The sequence below is a fragment of the Salminus brasiliensis genome, chromosome 10 (assembly GCF_030463535.1).
Source record: "Salminus brasiliensis chromosome 10, fSalBra1.hap2, whole genome shotgun sequence".
NCBI lineage: Eukaryota > Metazoa > Chordata > Actinopteri > Characiformes > Bryconidae > Salminus > Salminus brasiliensis.
The window spans coordinates 29,932,322-29,957,866 of NC_132887.1; the positions used below are offsets into that span (position 1 = coordinate 29,932,322).

The 25,545-nt window shown below is 42.4% G+C and overlaps 2 protein-coding genes across 2 annotated transcripts in view; both read right to left on the reverse strand.

Annotated features, from left to right (window-relative positions):
- Window positions 1-277: 277 nt before the first annotated feature.
- Window positions 278-16,333, reverse strand: LOC140563940 (inverted formin-2-like). Its single transcript, XM_072688896.1, has 16 exons — window positions 16,244-16,333; window positions 15,153-15,285; window positions 13,279-13,968; window positions 12,613-12,755; window positions 12,455-12,516; window positions 12,244-12,346; window positions 12,041-12,126; window positions 11,750-11,850; window positions 10,264-10,334; window positions 9,963-10,070; window positions 8,256-8,326; window positions 8,017-8,137; window positions 7,097-7,170; window positions 6,672-6,774; window positions 5,592-5,688; window positions 278-3,586 (listed from the first exon to the last, which is right to left on the reverse strand). The coding sequence occupies exons 1-16, from the start codon at window positions 16,331-16,333 to the stop codon at window positions 2,628-2,630; spliced, it is 3,012 nt and encodes a 1,003-aa protein (XP_072544997.1). The 3' UTR covers window positions 278-2,627.
- A 1,409-nt stretch (window positions 16,334-17,742) lies between these two features.
- The window catches only part of inf2 (inverted formin 2), a 28,495-nt gene continuing 20,692 nt past the window's right edge, over window positions 17,743-25,545 (reverse strand). The window contains exons 2-5 of the mRNA XM_072689762.1: window positions 20,806-21,238; window positions 18,939-19,054; window positions 18,319-18,478; window positions 17,743-17,780 (exon numbers count right to left, since the gene is read on the reverse strand). Coding sequence (XP_072545863.1) covers window positions 17,743-17,780; window positions 18,319-18,478; window positions 18,939-19,054; window positions 20,806-21,205 — 714 coding nt within the window. The 5' untranslated portion in view covers window positions 21,206-21,238. The remainder of the gene's footprint in view (window positions 17,781-18,318; window positions 18,479-18,938; window positions 19,055-20,805; window positions 21,239-25,545) is intronic.

Genomic DNA, 25,545 nt, shown 5'->3' on the forward strand with positions numbered 1-25,545 from the left:
ACAAGGTAGAAATGGAATTGATAGGATCTTAGATTAGGGAGGAGTGGCTTCTGGTATGATCCTCCACCCAAAATTCCACTTGGTAGAAATGTCCAAATTTTACACAGTGTGTTAGGTTGTGCCTTGCAACTCGGACTGCCATCAGACAGGTCTTGACCGACCAGTGAATTAAGCAATTTACATGAATCGCTGTTCTATGGTCATACTGTAAATTCAACAAGCAGCTCAGCTGAACAGGTGTTTGCGTAAATCACAATAACCACACCATACTCATCTCTCACAATCAGCTGCTGCCTTTATTTCATGAAGCACTTTGGATCCTTTAAACTAAAATCTTTTTTTTGTTTTTCTTAACTCACATCATATACTCATAAATAATACATTTACATTACTGACAACACAGACAACGCACCAGTTTTCCAGACAGTTTAGCACAAGGGCATTTGGGGTGGACCAGCCTTGCTGAACGTGTGATTCAGTCCATGCATTGCGCTCTTGAGGACAATCTGTGCAAGATTAGTTCATGAGATTCTTGGCTCTTCATTTCTTCTAAACATTGCAATCAAATACAAATGACTAAAAATTCCTGTTTCTGTCAATAAGTACCATCAAATTGGTCCAAATTCTGGTGTTCTGATGCCCGTACACTGAGCTCAGATATGGAACACTATCAAAACAAGCCTTACTCAATATTCATACAATATTGCAAACTTTATCCTAGAAATATACACAGTTTAGTTCATGATGTTGAAGTCTTGCATACTTCTTATACGTCTATGTGTCTGGGATGGCAAGTTATACTGCTCAACTTGGAAATACAAAGGAAAAAAAAAAAAGTAACCTTCCTTATTAATACATTTGTCTCCAGAAATATAGATAGAGGATATGTAAACAAGCATCTGGTGTAGAAGTGTAGTTATAATACCACATACAAAGGGAGTTATTGAAAGCACTACTTGGTCATATTCAACTCTAAAGAAGTTAGCATTTTCAACATTTTCAAAAAAATAAGCTCTTCATTCCTAACTCGGTATAGAAATTTCTTTGACTCGTCGTCACTTGGTCCAGCAGCAGGTGCAAAAGCTCAGTCTTTGTTCAGAGAGTGCTGTGTGCAAACAGTTAAAGGGAGCTGAAAAAGCTAATTACAAATAAGCCTAAAGGATTATAGAGTCTCGGGAGCAAAGCTTCATCTCTTCCCTCTCGTTTTCCGTTTCCTGGCTCTTCCTGCAATGGCAATAAATACATATAAACATAGATCAAAACAAGAACAAGCTCATAAGCAATCTGACTGAGCCCCTTCTTATCACAAATTACATTAAGGGAGCCAAATCAAATAAAGCTCATTTCAGGAATTAAGCTAAATCTTGCTTATTCATATCTTAAATACGCAAAAGCCACAATCTTAACCAGATCAAAATGTCAGCACTCTTAATTCCTTCAATACTCTTTCTATAAGTTCTATAAGCAGAGATTCATGTTTAAAGTATCTGTGAATACACCCATCACCACTTAATCTGATGTGATTATCTGTAGGAATCATATTACAAGATATATTAGTCCCCTCTGGCAGGGGCTGACGAGATGTTAGTATTTGTACTGCAGAATGAGGACATTAATAGAAGTTACTGTTGATTAAAGTAAAGCCCCAGGGAAACAATTACCCAACAGTTAGAATGATCAAACACTTATAAGAAAGCATGTGATCCAGATTGATTTGACGCAGACACCACGACAGGCCAGACGTCTGATTTAATGATGCAAACAAGGCAATACTCAGAAACGTGAGTTATCTCTCGCAGCGCCTCCAGATAACTGAAGCTCAAGTCAGCAGGCAAAGGTCTTCAGAGGCTTTGACAAAAAGGTCACAAGAGCTCGATTACTCTCGTTTCCACAGACAACAGTTATTATCAGACTGTTAATGGAGTCGGACGACAGCAGGTTAAAAACCACAAACACACACAAACTTTGTTACACAGACAGGCCTTTTGTTAGACACTGAATGGAGTCGGTTATAAAGAGATGGGTTCGGACGCTCAGCTGGTTGACCCCCATTAGTCACACATCCAGCCATGTGACCTACCTTACTGCAACACACAGCCCTGTTTATGTTTACTGTGTTCTTCGCTGTTACCCCCAGCTTAAAAGGGGCAAAGAGAGAGAGACACACTGATGGACCCAATGGCATTTATTGGTGGTTTTTACAAACATCTTCGCATGTTTGTAACAATATTATGACTGGATATTTATTTCAACATGACATAAAACTGTCAGTAAAACAATGAACAACAACAAAAAAATATCCAATGATGGTAGCTCCACAAGTATGAGTTACATAACTTGTAAAGCAAAATTTAGCAATGTTCCTTTAAACAGAAACCTTCGCTGTCAGGCGGAAATCTTGTATCTCCAAAATTGCAACTTTACAGGAAAAGGAACTTGGAATTGAAGCCAACGTAGAAGACTTTATTCATATTGAAACATTTCTATTGGTGTATTCATGATGCGATTTTGACACCGGACAGGTCATAAAGTGGGGAAATAAAAGGCAAAAAGAGAGAGATACAAGATTTTCGCCTGGCGGCGACAAAATACTGATCAAACAATATTAAAATACTAATATTTGGTTTTTACCAACCTTTAATATTTGTAAAATTGTTGAAAAAATAACACATTATATACACGTTTAATTTCAGACCATACTGTTCACATGCAAGATCTTTATTAGTTGAATTAAAATGTGTGAATAGGTTACCTTCATTACTGCTTTTCTTTTTCCCTCTGAGAAGTTTGTGCTGTTTAGGCAGAGCATTAGGAGGGCCGAAGGGGACTTGGCTAGCTTGCGCTCCTTCAGGTACATCGTACCCCCGCTGTGCTTCTTTACTACCAGGAGACGCTTGGTTTCCATTAGTGTCTGCTTGGCTGCCGCTTGAACGGCTCTGTTCAGCTTTGTCTTTGCTTTTTGGGGCCATTTCACGGATAACCTCCTCGCCTTCTCCGTTCCCGCTGGAGCCAATACTAATGCCAGAATCGATGTTCTTGGCATTCTTCAGTGATGGCTCAGGAGAACCACCGTTGCCTTTACACTGGCTATTGTTATCGTTGTGATTATGCTCTGGTACAGCTTGATCTTCTATAGCCGATGGGTTCACTGAAGGCACAGGGTTCTCTGGCGAAGGGTGTTGCACGTCCACAGACGTTGTTTGAGGGAGCTCTTCAGAGGTCTTCTGCGGCAGTGGAGGGTCTGAGGAACAGTTTTCCTTAGTAATTGTTTCAGTAGTGATTGGCTGTGGTCCTGCATCATCATCATCTGTTTGGCCCTGAGCTGGAGAAAGCTTTGCTGAAGGCTCCTTTAGTGGTGCCGTTTGTTCAGATAGGGCTTTCTCAGTGGAGAGGCCTGCCTGGGACTCCCCCACTCCCTGAGGCTGGAGCTGGACGTCACTGGCTGAGGTTGCGTCTTCTTGGGGGCTGGTGGAGGAAGCGCTGACTGGCCCTTCTGCGGCCTTCTCCTTTACCTGAGGAGGAGGAGGTGGAGGGAGGTCCTGGGCCACAGACGATGTGACTTTTCCTTCTACAGGCCTGGCACTTGCTGTTAGAGAATGAGAGTGAGAAGTCAGTTTAGCAAAAAAACACAAAGTGGCGGTGACGACTGGACAATTTTACTCCGCTGCAGAATTGGACAAAAACGGACCAAGAACATTTGATTTTGTCCATTTTTATCTGAAGCAGTAAATCATGCATAAGCAAGCTCACTAAAGATTACTCAGTGTGGTTTGAGGCAGGCATGTGATGAATTAGGCATGCAGTTAGTGCTAATGAGGCACAAGCTAGCTTTTAAGCTCCATTAAAAAAACAAAAAAAACAAAGACACTAAAAATGTCTGAGGATCTTCAATGACACCCATCTAAACATTGGCCTTTTGTCTTGAGTTTGACCCACAGTGGTCAGAAATCCAGGAGTGCATATCTGGCCCTAGGATGGGCACAATAGGATGATTCTTCTCTCAATCACTCAGAGTGACGCTAGTGAACATGAGCACCCGTTAGCTGATGTAACGGAATTGGCAGTCAGTGCTCTTCTCTATGCATGTTCAGTTGTCCACTGATTCGGAGTTAACAGAAGTTTGAAAAGATGCAGTCAGACCATAAGTGACATGGAGGAGCTAGCTAGTGGGTTGAGTTGGACACAACTAAATTGGGTGGAAAGTTGGGTTGACACCAGGGGTGGGAAAGATGGGCGGGAGTCCAGTACAGTTTTAGGGATTTCCTTGTTCTAGCAGACCTACTAAACCTCACAATTAACAGGAGCGTTGAGGTTATTGGGTGTGCTTGAGTAAGAAAAGCACAACTGTGCAGGAATCTGGCCCTCCAGGACTGGAATTGCCCACCTGATTGTCTGATCAACAGAACTATTAAGTAGTTATTTGGATAAAAATAAAAATAATATTTTTAAAGAAAAATGATCACTGTTTATTTAATATTAAATAAAAACAAGCAAAAAAAAGTGAGTGTGCCATATAACATGAACGCTAGAGTGGAGGGCTTGTTGGTGCTGGTTATTTGCAAACTAGGCATTCAAACTTTATTTTATATTATTAATAATTATATATTATTATATATTAATAATAATAATAACTTTACTGGAGATACATGGGACACAGCTAAAGCAAAATGCCCAGTTTCAAGCTGCCGTGGGACGCATGTGCTTTAATGCACGCAAAAACAAAATCTCTGATTATCCATGCTAGCGCATCACTGACATATCAGTGCAACAAAAGCAGCTGTGTCTGGTGAGAAGCAGCGAGATGAAGCAGCAGCACAAGGCTACTGGCTTGCTGGAGGAACGTGGACAGCGGTGACCGCTAAAACTCAGTCCAATTGTCTGAACCCCACGCCACTTTTCATCTCCATTTCTTCTCAAAACACTGATACACACTATGTCCAAATAGTTGAGCACACCCCTTCTAACAAATGCATTCAGCTACTTTAAGCTGCTCCCATTGCTGGCACAGATGTGCAAATGTTCACATACACAGCTTATCTAGTCCCTGTAGCATAGGACTCTCTGGAGCGGCTATATATACACACATACACACGCTCTTGGCACCATGCCCAATAGCAGTGTGTACTGCGTTATCTGCAATGATTGTGCAGCATCCAGTACTTCTGAGATGAGTTGGGGTGGTGATCATCCAACATCCTGACATCACTAAAGCTCTTGTCGCTAAATGCAATCAGATTCTCACAGCCATGCTCCAAGATCTAGTAGAAAGCTTTTTCTGGACAGTAGAGACAGTTACAAAAAGCAGGATAAACTCTTTATTAGTGCCCTTGATTTTGGAAGAAACAATGAATAAACAGGTGTCCCAATATTTTTGTCCATACAGTGTATCAGGTGCAATTACTACCATTGTGTGTAAACACCATCTAGTTAATACCATGAGGAGTGATCACGAAATAGAGGAGATGAAAAGAGGAAGTGGCTTCAGACACATGGACCGAAGCCATGGTGGAGGGCGCGTAGTTGTCTTGTCCTTACCAGGCTGCCCGGTATCCCTACGTATTTCACTAGAGGGGGCACTTTCCGTTTCGCACCTGGGCCGGGTCTTTCTGAGATGGAAGCCCTTTCTGATGTCCGCCAGCAGGTGGTCGATGATGCAGCCATCCTCTTGAGGTAATGCACCTCTTCTGACTGAAAGGACAGAACACAAGAAGAGGATGAGATGTGACGCATGAGCAGCAGAGCTCATCTGTTTTAAAAAAAAAAAAAAAAAAAAACCCTAGCAGAACCCACAGAATCTGTCTTTTCCCTTGGGATGGAAAGGCTTTTTGAGTGGAATGCAGCCTTACTGAAGTAAATTTAGTACTTGCCATGGTGTGCCTGGCTAGATATGGAATTAAACCCCCATCTGTTGTACGGAGTGCAAGTTACCCAAAGCTATACCAACAAAAGACTTAAGACTTAATGGCATAACTTTTACATTTAACCATGAATGCATGATTACAGGGGACATCAGCCACAGTCCAACAATGTTTGGCATTTTGCCTGCTCCACTCATCAGTTAAAGCAGCATTATGTAGTTTTTCTTTACCTTAAAATAACACCTTCAAAATCATGTTGACGCTCCACGGATTACACTAGGGAGAATAGCATCCCTTCTTATTCTTGCCACTCCATGGTCGGAATGCTCCAACCTCACTGTGTAACTTTGGTAAGGTGGGCAGTGCTTGCGAGAGCTATGTAACGTTGCAAAACCAGAGCCGTATCTACTATCCCAGTCCACATGCTTCTTTCACTTTTAATGCCTGTTTTGTGTCTTTTAGATCGCCCAAAAATTCATGTGTAAAGCATGTCCTTTAGGGGTGGCTCAAAGCGCGAATAACACTTCCACAAGCAAGAAATACCAATTATTGCATAATGCTGCTTTAATAATGAGTTGATGTGTTTTAGCAGGGACAAAATAAATTCTAATTAATAAAATCACTGGACACCTGGCCTCCAGCACCAGAACTGACAACCCTTTGTCTACATCTTCAAATTATACCTGAAAGCATAGATTTTTAGCCCTGCACCTTCAATAATATTGCAATCACTACTACTTCACTTATCCCCTCACAGGAGCCTAGACTGTATGAGATCAGAAACAGGACATGGTTCAGTCATCAGTCACTCACTGATCTTGCCGTTCTCTCCTTTCTGTCGCTTGGATTCCTCTTCTGCCAGCTGCTGCTTCCTCTTCTCTGCTTTGGCAGCCTGCTCTTTACGGATCTTGTTCTCCTGCAAGAGACAAACAAAACCAAATCAGTAAAGGAGGTCAGCATGAGAGGAGAGAGGAAGCTATTTTGAGAGCAAAATCTTGCGGCCTTGCTATAGTATGACTAATGGGCAACCCAATGTAACAACCTATAGCTATTGGCGATAAACACTGGGGTGGGGTGGGTGAATAACACGTAGGGTTTGGATATACATTTTCATTTACAAATCATAAAAAGGTCAGTATAAAATCACCTTTAAGGCTTTGAGGAAAAGCCCTCGGAATGTCTTGATGGTACTGAAGAGTTCCTCTAGCGATAGCTGGGCTGCGTCCTCACACAGATACTCAGCCAGGTCTCCTTTCTTCCGGTCTATATCAACAAAGCGATCCTCCAAAGCTTTACATGCCTGAAAGTTCTCCTAAGGATATAGGAAAACAAGAACTTGAAGAAAAACATAGAAAGCCTGTGTACCTCAAACGGACCGGTTTAACCTCGCACTAGATTTCCATATATAATAAATATTGAATGTGGTTGTAAAATGTTGGGGTGGCTCTAAATGATTGTAGGAGCTTTAGACCAGGTCGGGCTTCACTTGAGCATCAGCCAAGAGTGGAAAGCTGAGGCTGCAGTGGGCACAGGCTCACAAAAACTGAACTGATGGGGAGGGAAAAAAAAAAAAAAAAAAAAAAAAAAAAAAAAACTTGACCGGTCTGATGAATCTCGATTCTGCTGAGGGCACAAACTCTAATGGTAGGGTCACAATTTGGCACCAACAGCATGAATTGATGAACCCTACTTGCCTTGGTGTCTTGGCACATTTTGGGCCCATTAATACTAATCAAGCATCCTTTGAAAACCACAGCCAAACTGAATATTGCTGACCATGTCCATCTCTTCTTGGCCACAACTGACCCATCTTCTGTGGGTCCCTTGGGATGTGGAACAGGAGACCCCCTGCTTGAAAGTGCTCCTGAAAAATCTGCAGGACTAACTCGATGCAACCTTGTTAATATAGCGCAGAGCCGGAAAGAAATGTTATGAAATTGATGCTGCAAAAAATTGAGCCTTTGGACCTACCCAGAATTAGTATACTGTTCCTAATAAAGTGCATGAAAATGGACAAAAGCACATTGCACAACATTTGTAGCAGCCAAAACTGAGCCAAATTATTCTCCTTTGCCCAATTTTATAGATCTTTTTTTTTTTTTTTTTTTTTAATATGTAGAACATCCTTAAAAGAAATTGGACAGTACATTCCACACACCTCAATAACGGTCAAGAACTGCTCTTTAACATCTGGAACAGAGGACGAGACTTTTTTCTCTGTGTCCCTTAACCGCTTGGACAGCCCGCTGGCTTCAGCCTGAACAGATTCCAGGTTTATCCTAGGATAGAAGCACAACTACACTTAGACCACACAAAACAGCAGGACCAAACCAAAGAGACAGAAAGAACTTGCGCTCAGTAGTACAGGTAGTAGTGGACTCAGAGCACTGTATTCACCCTGCTGCTTTTTCACAGGTCTCGATCTCATCAGGCAGAGTGAGCAACTCCGGGTGGTTCAGCTCTGCTTCCTGGAAGAGAAAATACATTTCAAATGTAACCTCATCATCATCGCGCGCACACACCCTTAATTCATGACTTCAGCTTTTGGTCTCAAACCACAGACTTATCACAGCTTATCAGTAGTATAGTTGTTCAGTACACCACAAAAATCTAGTTCTAGTAAAAGTCATTAATGAGCAAAGCAAACCTCTTTAGTGTCTGAAATTTGCTTAGTTTTGTTTTGGATATACAAGGCAGAAACAGCCAACAAGCATTAGAAGCTTTTACCCACCAATTAGCACCATGCAAGCAGCATCCCGAACACATTCCCTTGCTTTAAACCCCACCGAGCTATTAAGCAATCACAATCAGCTTGCATATTAGGGCTGTGTGCTGGCCAGAACTATTTTGTGATGTATTGTGATACTGTGAAAGAAATGTATGACAGTACAACACTGCTATCTAGGAGGCAGGGTTTAAATGCCACAAAATTAACTAGGGCTGCACCTAATGACTACATTTTAGAGGATTAATTTAACAATTATTTTTATTAGTAGCTTAATCTGACTACAGTTTTGTTGTATGCATGTGTTCGATTACATTAATTTAACCATAATAATTTTTCTTCATTTTCATCTTCTCCTAAAACCACACAGTATGCATATCAGGACATTATTCTGCAACAAAAAACACCTCAATGTTAACAGGTAACCTCTGTTTTAGGTCATAGCAACCCTTTACCTGAAATGGAGAATCACTATTTTAACTTAAATTCTAGACATAACACTTCAAATGGTTTCAACTTGGAATTGCATCGCTGCAGTAATATGTGATTAAGGTTAATAAACGGCAAATGTATTCTTGTCTCAATGTAGTGCAAGGAAAATAAACCAACGTTATGGCCTGTTGCTATGGACTGTAAAGCATTTAAGCTAAAATCTCACTCATACACAGCAATTAAAAAGACAGAAACTCAGAAAAATAGAAAACATCTGAATAATCTAATTCTAATGCTTGGGGCAACGCAATGTTACCATAACAGCAGCAGGGCAGAAATGACTTTTTAACATGGGCCAATGAAGGAGAGTCTCCAGAAAAACCCATGTTTTCAGTGACTGTATCCATCTTTGCGCTGGCGCACATTATGCAAATCAATGCATTTCTGTAAACGAGGACTCATCTCGATGGGTCACCCCAGCCTTAAAATGAACCACTGTCTGCCATGAACCATTAGTTACAAAGCAGAAGCGTTTGAGATTAGATACAGTATTGCTAAACATACAATAGTGATACTTCTGTATATATCAATATTTTCTCACACCCCTATTGCATGTGGTTTCTGACATAGTAGGACGTCTCTATAGAAATTGACAAGTACATTTATAGACAAACAGTAAACAACACAGTTTCAAAAAGCAAGAAAGTTATATAAACACCGTTTGAGGCTAGCATTTGATCATTTATGCATCCAGGATGAATGGTGGCTTAACGCTTCCATTATTTGTTAATCACATAACTGCAGTGAAAAGAATTTTAAAAACTTTAGGCACTAAAAGAGGTCTAGGCTGATCGACTACATTTGTTCTGAAAGGAAATTTCAGTACATTTGGGAAGAACTACATACATACATACAGCTTAAATGTCATGTCTGCGTTTTTTCTGTACCTCGAGGATGTGGTGCAAGAGTGTGATGCGGCCCTTGTTGGATTTGGTCTCAGTCAGCTTCAGTAGTGAGCTAATCTTGAATCCCTCAGCATTTCCTGTATGGCTTCCCTAGCCAAGAAAAGAGATAAACGTATAACCACAGTACATTCCTATAAACAGCCTGTAGAACAATGTTTAGTCATTCATCACATCATTAATTAATAATAAAAAAACAAACAAACAAAAAAACCCCAATAAACTGTTGGTAACTGCCCTCCTTCAATTTCAAGACTGTTGTGGTAGTAATGTGTAACGTTCTTACATAGTTGAGGAAGTTTCCAACATGAAGAATGAGTTTGCAGAAGCTTGGCAGTAGAGTGCTCGCTCTGAGACCTGCAGGGGGAGACAGACACCAAGACCCCTCAAGACCAGCTAACATTGAGCTGCAACAATACTCCATGAAGCAGACCTGCCTGTCCAGTGTACACCAGGTTCTGGGAATGGTGGGCTAGAGTCCTACCGTTAAGCCTGCTCCAAACAAACTGCTAAACTTGCATTAGGTTGGATTGAGTAGGGAAATACACACACACGATCCTTCGAATACCAAATATATGCAGCTTATTTAAAGACCACTATTAATCCAGTCATGATGTCTGAGGAAAACCCACAAAACTAGGTTGAACAGTCACCCAGCACACTGTCTGTTCACCATGCTGCCATCTGGCAGGCGGCAGCACAGCACCCAGTCCAGAACAAACAGGCTAAAGAACAGTTTCTACTCATTTGCTATCCGGTTACTGAACAAGTTGGGAAGATAGAAATTCATCCCCTTTGGAGTCATGGTTCCTCTCAAGGTTTCTTCCTCTTGATCTGCGGGAGGTTTTGCCACTGTGACTTGCTCATAAGATGCTCGGACCCAGATCTCCAGAGAAAACTGCTACATAAACAATTTTAAATTGAACTCAGCCACAGCAACCTGTGCAACTCTTGCACTACAATGGCAACCGCAACTGTTGTCCTTTGTCTGATAGATTTTGCACACCATGTAGATCTACATATGCAGGTATCTGAGCCTCATTTTAATGCACAAAAGGTCCAGACGTGCAAATGAGAAATAAGCCTTTGACTTCATCTAACTACTACTTATCATAGCACTCATATGTGATTTCAAGGTGACTCAGCCTTTTAGTTTCTGCCACCTGGACCGCAGTCCTGTGCAATCAGAGGAATTTATGGCCGAGGTTTGTATTTGACTGATGGATAATATTTTTTCTTCCCTCATAGAAACCAGGGTTGCTTTAGAAAATCTTTTGGCATGGAGACCGGTCTAGAAAAATTTGCATATCTCGACAAAGCTTTTGTGTGCGCATGTATGAAATCAGCTCCTCTCGAAATTCCTGTCTTCACCTCAGCCCACCCCCAGAAGCATTAATCCATTAGGAATGTGCTTCCTTTCGAAATGCAGGCACTACCATTCAGCCTGAATGCATCTTTTGTTAAGACTGATAACAGGGCAACAACTAAATCCTAAGGCTGCACATGTACATCTGTAAAGGCATGGAGAACAACATCTTATTTAATAATGATAATTTTTTTTCTGTGACCTCGAAGTTAATGCCACGATTCACAGCGGGAGAGACAAAGGAGTAGCTTGTACGGAGTGCTTTCAGTCTAAACTCCTCAGCCGCTTTCAGAGAGTGAGTGAGTGATGGTGAGTCAGCCGAGGCCTCAACTGTGGAAAAAGCAATCTGGGTGGAGAAGCATAGCAGAGGCCAAAACTCCCACGCTGTGCCACTGCTCACACTCACTCTCACACGCCGCCTCCACCAGCTCCGCTTTAGGCTTCAGCATCTCCAGCACAGACGCAGTCTCTTCACACAGCAGCATACACTCGATTCTCAGCTGGTAGCTAGGAGAAAGACAGCGAGAGAATATGAGTGGGCAGGAGCACAAGTGATGTGAACTCCAGGGTCACAATTAATGGACTTTTTAAAAATCACGTCCCCCTTTTTTTTTTAGGAATGAAACAAAAAGCACAGACTGATTCCAAAGCTCACGATTATCGAAACGAAGCACCAAGTATGACATGAGGACATTACCGGGGAACAGCGAGGAGTAAGATGTAAAACCGGTCAACGTTGGCAAGTTTGTCTTGATCCCCCTGGAAGGAGTTTAAGTTGTCGATCTGCAAAGAGATGCAGAAAAAGAAGCTGCCAGGGAAGCTCTTTTCTTTTTCAGGCTAAGTTTAGCTTGTTCAACCAATAGCTTGCTTGCAAATTTATTTCAGCAGAGTATGACCCACCTCATGTTTTTCAGGAAGGAGCTTCAGAAGCTGCTTTAACACCTCCACGTCAAACTTGGAACGGTCTCCTTTCTGAATCATGGCCACGAAATCTTCATTAGAGCTGTTTGGAGGGGTTAAGGGGATAAAGTGGATTAGCAATAAAGAGCAAGATATTCCATTGGCAGGAGTCCATCTCCACATTAATCAGCTTAAAGCCTGGCCAGCTTACCATTTGAACTGCTTAAGGTAGATATTCAGATTCAGGTTCTTCTTGGGGTCAATAAAAGAAATCTATAAGAGAGTCATGAAATAATTATGGAAACGATCATAAACGATTCCTAGAACAACTCTTAGTTGGGTCAGGCATCTGAGAAAGCAGTCGCAAACCTCTTTGGGTTCCTTCTTGACAGGAGCAACTGGGCTTTTGTCCTTAGGCTCAGCGACTGGTAGACTGAAGAGCTGCTCGATGCTGGTGTAGTTGGGCTCCAGGGCATTGTCGGTCTGAACTGAGGCCCATATGCAGTGGCCATCTATGACAGACAGGAGGAACGGCCGAGATATTTGAGACATTTGCTACACAAAAAACACACAAATACAACATATCTGCATGTTGTGTTACCATGTGCATTAGGGGGCAGTTATACGAAACAAAGAATCAATCATGGCTTATTTTTACATTTAAATCTTCCATGTTAAAAGAAAATATGGCATTAATTTCATGACTAGGCTAAAAAAAAAAAAAAAAAAAAAAAAAAAAAAAAAAAAAAAAAAAAGACTATTGATAGTTGAATAATCATTATTAAAATCATTGATTGTTCAAATTTGCTCAATTATCAAATAACGTCTGTAGCTATTAACTTTAAAATGTAGCTTGAGGTCATTTTATGCATTTGCCAACAACAAAGACAATACAAATGAATGCCTTATTCAGTATAAAAATCAACCTTGCAAGCAATAAAAGAAAGGTCAACAAGCAACAAGGCACTCCAAAACTACCAGCAGAATGTTTCTAGATGCAGTTTTTCCTTCAAATATCAAACACAGCATTCTCACCAGTGACTGCTCTGGAGTTTAGCTTCTGCCAGTTAAGCTTCTTCATCCTGAGCGTGGGATAGGGACCAGTCTTCACTGGAGCAGAGTAAGTCCTCCCCAGAGACTGAACATTGTGGGCCACTATTATGTCCCCCATTCCTGGAAAAGGTGGAGGTGGAGGAGGGCCAGGCATGCCTGGCAGGGGAGGTGGAGGTGGAGGTCCTCCTAGACTCATCCCTGGTAACGGCGGAGGTGGTGGTGGTCCTCCCATTCCTGGTAAAGGTGGTGGGGGAGGAGGCATGCCCATTCCTGGCAAAGGTGGTGGTGGTGGAGGCATAGGAACACCCATTCCTGGTAAAGGTGGTGGTGGAGGAGGAGGAGGCATGCCCATTCCCGGTAATGGGGGTGGTGGTGGAGGTGCATGCTGTGTCAAGACTGGAGTAGCAGCCATGCCAGGCAGCGGAGGTGGTGGTGGTGGCGGGGGAGGAGGTTGTGCGGTGCATGGCTTCTGTGCAGAGGTGATTTGGTGAGTTGGTGACTGGCTAATCATTGGTGATTTGCTTAAACGGTCTTTCCCCTCATCAGTCAGTTCAGTCTGAACTGCTTTGTCCGTTCTCATGAGTGGAGGACCATCTATGTAATGGGAGCTTGGGGCGGCATCTTTGGAGAAGACAAGGCGCTGCATGATCTTCTCACTGGATTCCATTTGAGCTAGAACCCAAAAATAATACAAAAATAATTCAGAAGTTTATCATTTCATCTTTGTCCAGCTCAGTGGTGCTCCAGTATTTGAACACAATTATTTTCTCCATTCTAAATTAGAAGTGATTGCACTCCCAGCTCTAAAAGCTTTGCACGATATACTTCTGTCCTGTTATCACCCACAGTCATGTACTCTTTGCATTCTATGGTTAAACTCTGGTCTTTAGCAGGTCTTAAAATCTGGTAGCTACAACCTCAGGCGAATGCCACAACACATTTCAACATGTGATTATTTACTCTACAGTTTCACAAGTGGTGGAAGTGTAATGATGGGGGTTTGTTTTGCAGCCTCAGGACCTGAGCACCTTGAAGTCACTGAGTTGACCTTGAACTCCACTGCATACAAAAGCATTCTAGGGTCAAATGTGAGGCCATCTATCCAACAGCTAAAGCTTGGCCTAAATTGGGTCATGCAACAGGACAATGATCCCAAGTACACCAGCAAATCTACAACAGAATGGCGGAAAAAAGAAAGAAGTTGCAAAGGCCCAGTGAAAGTCCAGACCTCAACCCAATTTATATGATGTAGTAGGAGCTTAAGAGAGATAAACTAATGCCCACAAACCCCAATGAACTGAAGCAACCGCAGCTGTAAAGAAGGGTGGGACAAAACGTCTCCAGGACGATGTGGGAGACTGAAAGTCCTACGGAAAACCCATTCCCTTTAAAGATATTGCAGCTAAAGGTGGTTCTACAACGTACTTATCCATGGGACCAATTTTTGTTAAATAAAAGACATGGAGAAATATGTTGTGCGGTGTTGATTTGAGATTGTAGTTAACTTATTTTTTGTCTTGATCTATCAAATCAGAATCAACAAGGGTGTACTTTGTTTTTCACTATACTTCACTTTTGCCCAACAGATTACCAAGATTGTTTTGGTTGTTAAAATATTGTGCCTAATTAAAGATAATGTGCTTCATACAGTACTTCATGACAGCCACTGTAAGCAATCTTAACCTGAACCCCACTTGAACCAAACTCATAAGAAAAGAAATGTGGCGAACTGAGAACAGTATGAAATATCGAACACCCAACTTTTAAAATGAATGAGTATAAGACTTAAGTACCATGTGTACACACTTCCAAATGACCTGCATGCTGAATGGGATTTTACTGTAGAGTTCACTCACAGTTTTGGGCCAGCAGGACAGCGCGGTTAGTGAGAGCCTCCAGGGCCTGCCAGATATCAGCACGCTCAGGTCCCAACAGCAACAGCGTCTGCAGGATGGACAATAGCTGCAGCGAGGCAGGGGAGCTGCTCACCTAGAAGGGTAAAGAGAGTGGAACTAAGCAAAAGCTTCATAACAGGACCCTGTATATCACCAACCTTTAGAATGAGATCTAGGGTAGAAAGGGGTTATATGGTCTTACATACTCCATTACACATGATTTCAGGCCGCATGCAACATTCAGTTGGTACCAGATCTTACAATATTTGGTGAAACTGCCATGTTTACTTGTAATGAAGGAATTCTGAAGTTTAATTCCTACCATTTTAGTCAGAGCACAGCGGCCCATCCACAGCTGGGAATGCAACAATCGAACAATTTTCGAATGTCTTATCATTATTGCATTAAATAAAACCCCAAACCACAACCCAAAGTCAGGATCAATGTGGAAATGCTGGATCAGATATCAGAGAGGACCCCCCCCCCCCCCCCCCCCCCCCCCAAAAAAAAAAAATATTATATATAAATAATGAATCTGATCAAATCTGATCTGATCCAATCACGTCATACTGTTAGCTGTGGGTCTTGTCCTTTGGGTTAGTCGAGTAATTTACGCAGTACAGCTTACTATTAGATGCTCATGTCAAACGAACCACTTAAATAAAAAACAGCCTTTACAGAAATAATATGAACCAGTCAGTATTTTTTTTGTCTAGAAAAAAAAGAGGGTATTGCGTATTTCTGATAGTTATTATACATTAAGAGTATTCATTAGCATAGCTGTACTTACAGTGTGTGTAAATGATAAGCTCTGAATGCTAGGTTCTGTACTGGATCTAGAACCAATTTACCAAATCAAGAAAACAAACAAACTACATAAACAAAATCAAAGTGAGGGAATCTGCAGGGCGTTCCTAGGTGAAGGATGAAAAACAGAAGCATATCGGAGCGCTTATCTGGGATCTGGATGTGTTGAGATCGGTGGGCTATGCGCATGTGTGCAAAACGTTCAGCACTGCTTTACAGAGAGGAGACATGAGAGCCGATCTCACTTTGCTGAAAAGTGTGAAGAAGACCTCCTGGTGGTTGCTCATGTCAATGCCTCCATAAAGCCTGAGCAGCTCCTCCTCATCCTCCGCCATGGCCTCCTCGAAAGCCTCACATTGGATGATCAAGTCCTCGTCCTCCTGCTCCCTGAAACACAGAAAGAGAAAGAGAGTGAAGGCAAATAGACAGAGGTATAGGGAAGAGAGGGGGAGACGGAGGCACACAGAAATACAAAATAGAGGCAGAAAGAGAGAGAGAGACAATAATACAAAATGAGAGAGAGAGGCAGAGAGAGAGAATACAACAAAAAGGGAGGCAGAGAGAGAGAATAATACAAAAAAGGAGGCAGAGAGAGAGAGAGAGAATAATACAAAAAAGGAGGCAGAGAGAGAGAGAATAATACAAAAAAGGAGGCAGAGAGAGAGAATAATACAAAAAAGGAGGCAGAGAGAGAGAGAATAATACAAAAAGGAGGCAGAGAGAGAGAGAGAGAAAGTGAGAGAGAGAGAGAGAGAGAGAGAGAATGAGAAAGTGAGTAAGAGAGAGAGAATACAAAAAAGAGGCAGAAAGAGAGAGAGAGAGAGAATAATACAAAAAAGAGGCAGAGAGAGACAATGAGAAAGTGAGAGAGAGAGAGAGAGAGAGAGAGAGAGACAATGAGAAAGTGAGAGAGAGAGAGAGAGAGACAATGAGAAAGTGAGAGAGAGAGAGACAATGAGAATGAGAGAGAGAGAGAGAGAGACAATGAGAATGAGAGAGAGAGACAATGAGAAAGTGTGAGAGAAAGAGAGAGAGAGAGAGAGAGAGAGAGACAATGAGAAAGTGTGAGAGAAAGAGAGAGAGAGAGAGAGAGAGAGAGAGAGACAATGAGAAAGTGTGAGAGAAAGAGAGAGAGAGAGAGAGAGAGAGAGACAATGAGAAAGTGTGAGAGAAAGAGAGAGAGAGAGAGAGAGAGACAATGAGAAAGTGTGAGAGAAAGAGAGAGAGAGAGAGAGAGAGAGAGAGACAATGAGAAAGTGTGAGAGAGAGAGAGAGAGAGAGAGAGACAATGAGAAAGTGTGAGAGAAAGAGAGAGAGAGAGAGAGACAATGAGAAAGTGTGAGAGAAAGAGAGAGAGAGAGAGAGACAATGAGAAAGTGTGAGAGAGAGAGAGAGAGACAATGAGAAAGTGTGAGAGAGAGAGAGAGAGACAATGAGAAAGTGTGAGAGAGAGAGAGAGAGACAATGAGAAAGTGTGAGAGAGAGAGAGAGAGACAATGAGAAAGTGTGAGAGAGAGAGAGAGAGACAATGAGAAAGTGTGAGAGAGAGAGAGAGAGACAATGAGAAAGTGTGAGAGAGAGAGAGAGAGAGAGAGAGAGAGACAATGAGAAAGTGTGAGAGAGAGAGAGAGAGAGAGAGAGCGAGCGAGAATATGACAGAGAGAGGTTTGTAATATTTGTAATATTTGCAGGTTTAATATCCAGTTGTTTATCATCATCATCATCATCATTGTAATAAAGTAACTCACCTCAGCTTTGGCAGAACATCAAGCAGCTGTAATCCTGACAGACAAAACAGACCAATGTTCATCAGTCGTGTTGAGGCTCAGAGTCTCAAAACACTCAAAACACTCACGACCAAAACCCGAGACTGTGAGGCTGTTTGGACGGAGTTCAGCGAGGTGAGCGCAATTAAGCTTAATGAAGCAGCTGCAGCTCAGAACAGCCGCCATTAGCAGCTCCACCGGCCCGTGTCTGCTCCAGCTCCGCCTGCCTGTTACCTGCCTGTTAACCGCTGAATGAAATAAACCTACATATCTGCACACAGTCTCACTCCCAGCTCAGAGAAGCGGAACATGTCTTGGTGTGTTTCTTTTGAATGTTTTGAGAGATTACAACGACCTGTGGCACAGCTGGCCTCAATCAGGTGACTTGGGTGCTAGCTAGCTCGCATTGGGGACGTTACAGTCTCAGTACTCAGACAACAAACACACACACACACACACACACACGAAGCTATGGCTATGGCTGTAGATTCACTAAAACGAGCGAGACAGCAGCTCAGGTGAAGTGAAGGGAGGGGAGGGGTAAATGCGTGTACCGATGAACTCCTTGCGCATTCTGTCTCTTTCCCGAAGGTCGTCAGCGCTGAAGAGGAGGGCGTTGATCACGCTGAGGAGAGTCACCATGTAGGGGACGTTGTCTGTGCTTTCCAGCTCATTCATGATCACACTGAAGCGATACTGCTGAGTCTTCACAGCCTGCAAGGTAAAACAGCTCCTTCATGTGTGCTCTGATCAGTGGGTCTCAGCCGGACAGTCTAATGGACCTGCCTGGCCAGCACAGTGGAAGTTATTCCACCCATAAATCAGACCAGGTAGGTCAGGGGTTTCCCCAGGACTGGATTTGGAGAACTACATGAACATAATGTAAGCTACAGTGGTAATGATCCATATAAAAATGCAGAAATATAGATTTTAGGATAAGGTTGAAGAAGATATCAAATAAAATAAATGACACATACATTAGTTTAGCTTCTGAAGATCTGCTAAGCGACAGTGATCCACATTGGAATGGCTTCCCAGACCCACACCAATCCCAAACCTTACAACTTAAGCCCTACTGAATTTCCTAGGCCTGTTTTACTTCCAGGTAGTCTGGTCTATACAAGCAAACACAAACGTGGAGATGACTTGTACGTTACTTGTGATCAACACCTGCCTTGTAATGGTCCAGGGCATCCAGGGCCAGTCTGTGTCCCTCGGTGGAGAACATGCTGAGGGCAGCCAGTAGCTCAAACACTTGCTTCTTCACCATAGTGTTTGAGGTATCCAAAGCTAGAGATGGTCAAATAACAAATTAGTGGCGTTAGCCCTTCCGACATGTCTTTGTCCATTCTGTTGTCTTCTCTGTGTGCTCCCGTGTGCTCTTTTTGGTTTTCGATGGAATTGATTGACTGCTTTTTAGGGGATGTAATATGAACTTTGGTCCTTTAAGAGGGGAAAGAAAAACATGCCTGTTCTTTTTGAAACTAGGCTGAGCTGTAAGCTAGACGGCACTTGATTGGATGTGTGTTAAGTTTCTATAACTGTTTTTAAACTTTAATGTCGGGGTTTAATGTCTGAATTATGAATCTGGATGTTTGTAGATATCTGCTCACCCCTCTCTTCTGGGAAGACTTTATGTTGTTTATATATTGCTGTAAGGAGTGTGTGAGGACACGATTGCATACAGCTACAGGAATGTCAGTGATTTTAGGTACTGAACTCATCCCAAAGGGACTGGATAGAGTGCAATCACTCCAAGGGGGAATCCCATTCTACTGGCAGTGCTTCTTTTTTATTTATTTTTATATATATATATATATATATATATATATGTATGTATGTATGTATGTATGTATGTATATGTGTGTACATTTGTACATTTCATTGAGAAATAGTCTCTATACACCATTTCACGCTACACAACTGTAAACGACATTGTATCTCATAATTAACAATTGCTGAAAATCCCCTTTTAAACCAGTTGAATTTACTAATGAGAAGGTATGCGAATTGGGGGTGGTTTCCCAGAAAGGATAGTCCTAGAGTACAAAGCATTTCCATGGAAAAGAAAACATGATGCTTAATCCTTGTCTGGGAATCCAGCCCATATGTAAGTGAAAGTCTTTGGCACACCTATGCCCATAAATTTGTGGTTGTGTGGCAGGGTAAGACGAGTGCCAAGATGCTGGCAAAATACTAGGCGTATTCAGCCTTGGCTGGTAAAGAGAGGGTTCATGTGTGAATGCCTCTGTTTTATAGTGTGATGATTTATTTGTCATTTTCTTTACCAAATTACATTTTTACATGTATATCATTTATTCTGAATTGACACTATTAAATTGTTAATGCCTCAATTAGCATACTGCTCCATGGAGGTTTATTCTGTAAATTACTCCGAACTACTCAGACTATTTGGTCATTCATACAGTAAGAAAAATGTATTTAAAAATACATTGTTTTAAAGCAATATATAAAATTATATTTTATAATCCATCTTTTAAAATGGTTATTTTTTTAACAGTGCTATTTTGTGTTTGTCTCCAATGGTCTTACTGGCTTAAGTGACCTGTGAACCATGATCAAGGTATATTTGCTGGTGTTAAAGCCCCTGCCTTGATATTATTTGAAAGTAATCCACACTAATCTGAAAAATGAGCCTATTGTCAATAAATGAATGAATGAATGATTAAGTATTTACAATGATCAACTTCATGCCGTTCCCTTTCTTATTTATTTATATATATATATATATATATATATATATATATATATATATATATATATATATATATATATATCTCCTTGGCCTATGGCACTATTCTTAACCCAGCAGTGCTGCCAATACCACTACAGTGCAGTACATCTAGTTGTTAGTAGCCCTGACGTGGTGGTCACTTCACTCTGATAAATGGAGGAAAGAATCACAGACAAATAGCACAGCAACCGATGGGCTATAGTTAAAGGTGTCCCCATTAAATGACCAGCTCAGCTCCTCTATATGCCATCTAATAAATGTGCATCCAAACAAATAAGCGCTGTACCTTGAGATAGCTTGCGCACGTATCCCTCATTCTCCACAATGAAGTGTATCCCAGCGGAGGAGTTCATGACCGCCCTCACGCAATTTACACATGTTAGCTGCAACAGAGCATCTGCGATCCGCGAGCACCCACGACCCGACAGCCTGTCCAGGGCCTCCAGGAGGAGGTCCAGCCCTGAGAGCTCCAGGAACTGCACCATCCAAGTCTGTTCGCTGCCCTCCAGGCGCTTCTTCAGGCCAGAGTAGTTGACCACGGTGGGCACCTGCAGCAGGCGGATGCATAGCTCTGGGTCTGCGTTCTCCAGGTTTGCCTCCTGGGGGCCATCCGAGTCCTGAGAAGATCCAAGGCGACCCTTCACTGCCGCCCATTTATTTTGGACTCTGTCTGATTTAACCGACATGATGGAGGAAATGGTGAAGGAGGATGGAAGGAACTGTGGGAGAAAAAAGTGGACAGAGATAAGAACTTTATTGTTATATGTTTAATCTATTAAACATGGAAGCTTGTCTTTTGCAATCTGGAACATTAAATGTGCAAATGCATGAAAACATAGCCAAATGCTTCCCACTTAAACTGCTTAACTGTGGACATAGACTGTGTGAAGAGGGGTTCTTTGCAACAATTAATTTACGACGATGTGACGTCACTTCAGATGTGTGACCATGCCCCTTGTATCGCCATTGTTATAAAAAGATGCATCAACTGCCTTTTGTGCTGATGGTGGTCTTTGCTAGATGTGCTGGGCTGAGTGATGGGCTCTAAGTTGGCATTGGGTTAGTGGTCTGATGCTGGGCTGAGGGATGGACTCTTGGTGGGTATCGGGTTAGTGGTCTGATGCTGGGATTGGCTCAGGGATCGACTCTGTGGGTATTGGGTTTGTGGTCTGATGCTGGGCTGAGGGATGTACTCTCGGTGGGTATCAGGTTTGTGGTCTGATGCTGGGATTGGCTCAGGGATTGACTGTGGGTATTGGGTTAGTGGTCTGATGCTGAGCTGAGGGATGTACTCTCGGTGGGTATCAGGTTTGTGGTCTGATGCTGGGATTGGCTCAGGGATCAACTCTGGGTATTGGGTTTGTGGTCTGATGCTGGGCTGGGCTTGGCTCAGGGATGGACTCTGGGTATTGGGTTAGTGGTCTGATGCTGGGCTTGGCTAAGAAATGAACTATTGGTGGGTATCAGGTTTGTGGTCTGATGCTGGTCTTGACTCAGGGATCGACTCTGTGGGTATTGGGTTAGTGGTCTGATGCTGGGCTGAGGGATGGACTCTTGGTGGGTATCAGGTTTGTGGTCTGATGCTGGGATTGGCTCAGGGATAGACTCTGTGGGTATCGGGTTAGTGGTCTGATGCTGGGCTGAGGGATGTACTCTCGGTGGGTATCAGGTTTGTGGTCTGATGCTGGGATTGGCTCAGGGATCAACTCTGGGTATTGGGTTTGTGGTCTGATGCTGGGCTGGGCTTGGCTCAGGGATGGATTCTGGGTATCGGGTTAGTGGTCTGATGCTGGGCTGAGGGATGTACTCTCGGTGGGTATCAGGTTTGTGGTCTGATGCTGGGATTGGCTCAGGGATGGACTCTGGGTATTGGGTTAGTGGTCTGATGCTGGGCTGAGGGATGTACTCTCGGTGGGTATCAGGTTTGTGGTCTGATGCTGGGATTGGCTCAGGGATCAACTCTGGGTATTGGGTTTGTGGTCTGATGCTGGGCTGGGCTTGGCTCAGGGATGGACTCTGGGTATTGGGTTAGTGGTCTGATGCTGGGCTTGGCTAAGAAATGAACTATTGGTGGGTATCAGGTTTGTGGTCTGATGCTGGGCTTGACTCAGGGATCAACTCTGGGTATTGGGTTTGTGGTCTGATGCTGGGCTGGGCTCAGGGATGGACTCTTGGTGGGTATCGGGTTAATTTACATCAACAATTAACAAGCCGCTTGGAGAGAGTTTGAGACAGAATGGACATACTGGCGTTATTTTTCTACCAGAACGTGCAGCAAAATCCAACACAGTTGTTCTGCAGCGTATTTAGAAGAATCGGCTTGTTTCACTTCCTACCCTTTCATGGTAATTGGTTTGAAGACAGACCCTATGCTGCCTGCTACCATCCTCCTTGGTTTTGTCAACATTGACATTAAAAAGGCTGACGTCAACCCAAGTGACTACATAGTTGATGCACTGACAGAAGGAGGCAACAAGGGCCTTATTATCAGCTTATTTTTATAAGATCAGCTCAAGCCTCCAGTTAGTCTGGAATTAAGTGTTCTTTAACCCATTTGAACATGCCCAACCTAAATCACTCATTTAATAGCATCAACCTGACCTTAGAACGCTTGTGTTCCTGGGAAGCCATAATAAACATAATTATAACATTATTTGTTTTTATTGAAGACTCCTCTTCATGCCAGACCTTGCACAGACCATGCACTAGCTTGTCCATGATGCCTCAAATAACCACTTACTGGCCAAACACTTGGAGAGACAAGAACAAAGAAAAAGGTTAAGGGGAGGAAATATTAGGGTGTGGTGTTCATTTTCTTCCTCTTATATTTGCAGTGCTACAAGGGTCCTTTGAATGATGCTGTGGAAGAACCCCTGTCTAATATAGATCTATGTGTTAAATGTTTAAAGACGTTAATGTAGTATCAATCAGTATTAAAAATTCTTTATGGAATTGACTGCTTCTTTTATAGCATCACTCAAGAAACCCTTTGTAGCTCCTTTTATTTTTTTAGAGTGAACTTCCCACCCATTCTCTTTGGATAATGGCATGTGCAATAAATAACAGGTATTATTGCATATTTTAATTCCATAACTATTTATTTGCATAGGATGTATTGGGATACCTTCATGTGGTCTACGCTTTGACCATTCCAACAGCAGCAGTATCTACATAGATGTGTATATAACTGCAAGCAGGCCTGGTGTTGGGAGAAGACTCTATCAGAGTTTAGCTGACTGACTTATCAAGATGCAGTAAGGACCTAATGAAGCTGAATCGGCCGGCAGTCCGAGAAAGTGACAGCTGTGCACATTTGGTGAGAGACAGCATGGGTCAGCGAGCCTTTCAGCTCTCCTGCTGCCAAACTCCCTTAAGAGACACCGGTGTACCATCAGCTCCAAAAGACAACACTAAAGTGGTGAATCGTCCAATGGTTCAGCAGCTCCTACAGGCAGCTTGTCCAAACAAAGTGAGAGAACACTGAAGCACCTCTAGCCGTGTAATTAAATGTGTTTTATGTGCTAGTACTCCATTTGCTGTTTGCTGGAATCCTTCGTACTAGAGTTGGGTAATATTTAAGTCCTTTTTGGCTACATGGTGACATTGAGCTGTGTCCTTGAGTGCCTGCTAGTGATCCAAAGTTTAGTTTCCTTGGTAGGAAAGATCAAACATTACTTTTGTCGTAAAGGAAATGTTGTTTTTGTAGATCACGTCTCTATTACAGAAATTGTTTTTCTTTCTGCCAGTCGCCTTGGTCATTTTAGTCTACTCTTAAACTGAATGCGTCCTTCATCTGGGGTTTGTGCATTTCACATGCTGTCCCAGGGAACTGGAATTGAGGTCTGGTGGTTCTGCTGGTTCATCAAAGGTTTACAATGTTTTATCCTGTCTGTTGAACCAGATTTGACGCACAGATTTGGATCTATGTGCCCCACAGCCATCCTGGAATGTTGACAAGTTGTGCTCTGCTTGAAAATGAATGTGTGGACATGTGTGGGTGTGTGGGGATCTAATGTCTGGGCGTCTATCTAATGTTTATGTAAAGTGGAAAGGTAGCAGATCACTGTCTTGGCTCATGTACCGTCACGCAAACCATGCTCCCTTTTTTTTTATGTATAAAAAGTGGTTTCTCCAAATTCAACACTAAATTCCCCTTTTAATGACTACCGCAGTCTTAACCTGCTGCAGATGTGCTGCATAGCCGTACTATATGCTATATTCAGAGGGTTGAATAGTTGAGACTGCAGCCGTACATTAAAAGTGGCATTTTTGTGTTGAATTTAGAGAAACCGCTTGTTACATTAGTCGTGTTGAGTCATTTAAACATGACTAATTACTCATGTCTTGTTGGAAGATTTTGCTAATACATCTTTTTGGAATACAGGGCTGATTAATTTAAGGCTGCAACTAATAAATAAATAAAATGATTAGTTGCAATAAATTTTTATATCACCCATTGCTGGCACAATAATATCCTCAGGTTGCACATATCTACTACTCATAGACGTCCATACAAATATTCATCACAGGCTGTGGCAGGCTCACGCCTATCTTTGTTTTTTTTTGCGCAACTCTTCTTCGTTCCCGTTGCGTATGATTACCTAGAATTGTATTCAGCATTCAACACTGTTAAAGGCCAAACAAAACACACTGTAGACTTAAATGCAAGCTACAGTAACTCGTGGGTGACGTTCCTCAATCACAGTGGCATATTTCACTGTTGCAAAATATAATTGGCACCACCAGGTTAGAGCTGGCTTTAAAAAATGTCGAGGATGTGCCAGGAAAGCAAGAGGGAGGAGCTTTCCTGTAAACCCCACTTACACAAGTGCACTCATGTTTATGTGCGAGGACGAATCGCAGCAAAGAAGCTGGGCGCACACCTGGCATGATGCTCTTTCTAAACCTTTATCCCTGTTACAGGTGGTTTCCTTTACCCGGTCCCTGTATCCCTTCGGGAACAGATTAGGTTTCACCATACCAGTTTCTACAGATACCTTGATCTCTGGCCAAGTTATGGAGGTCG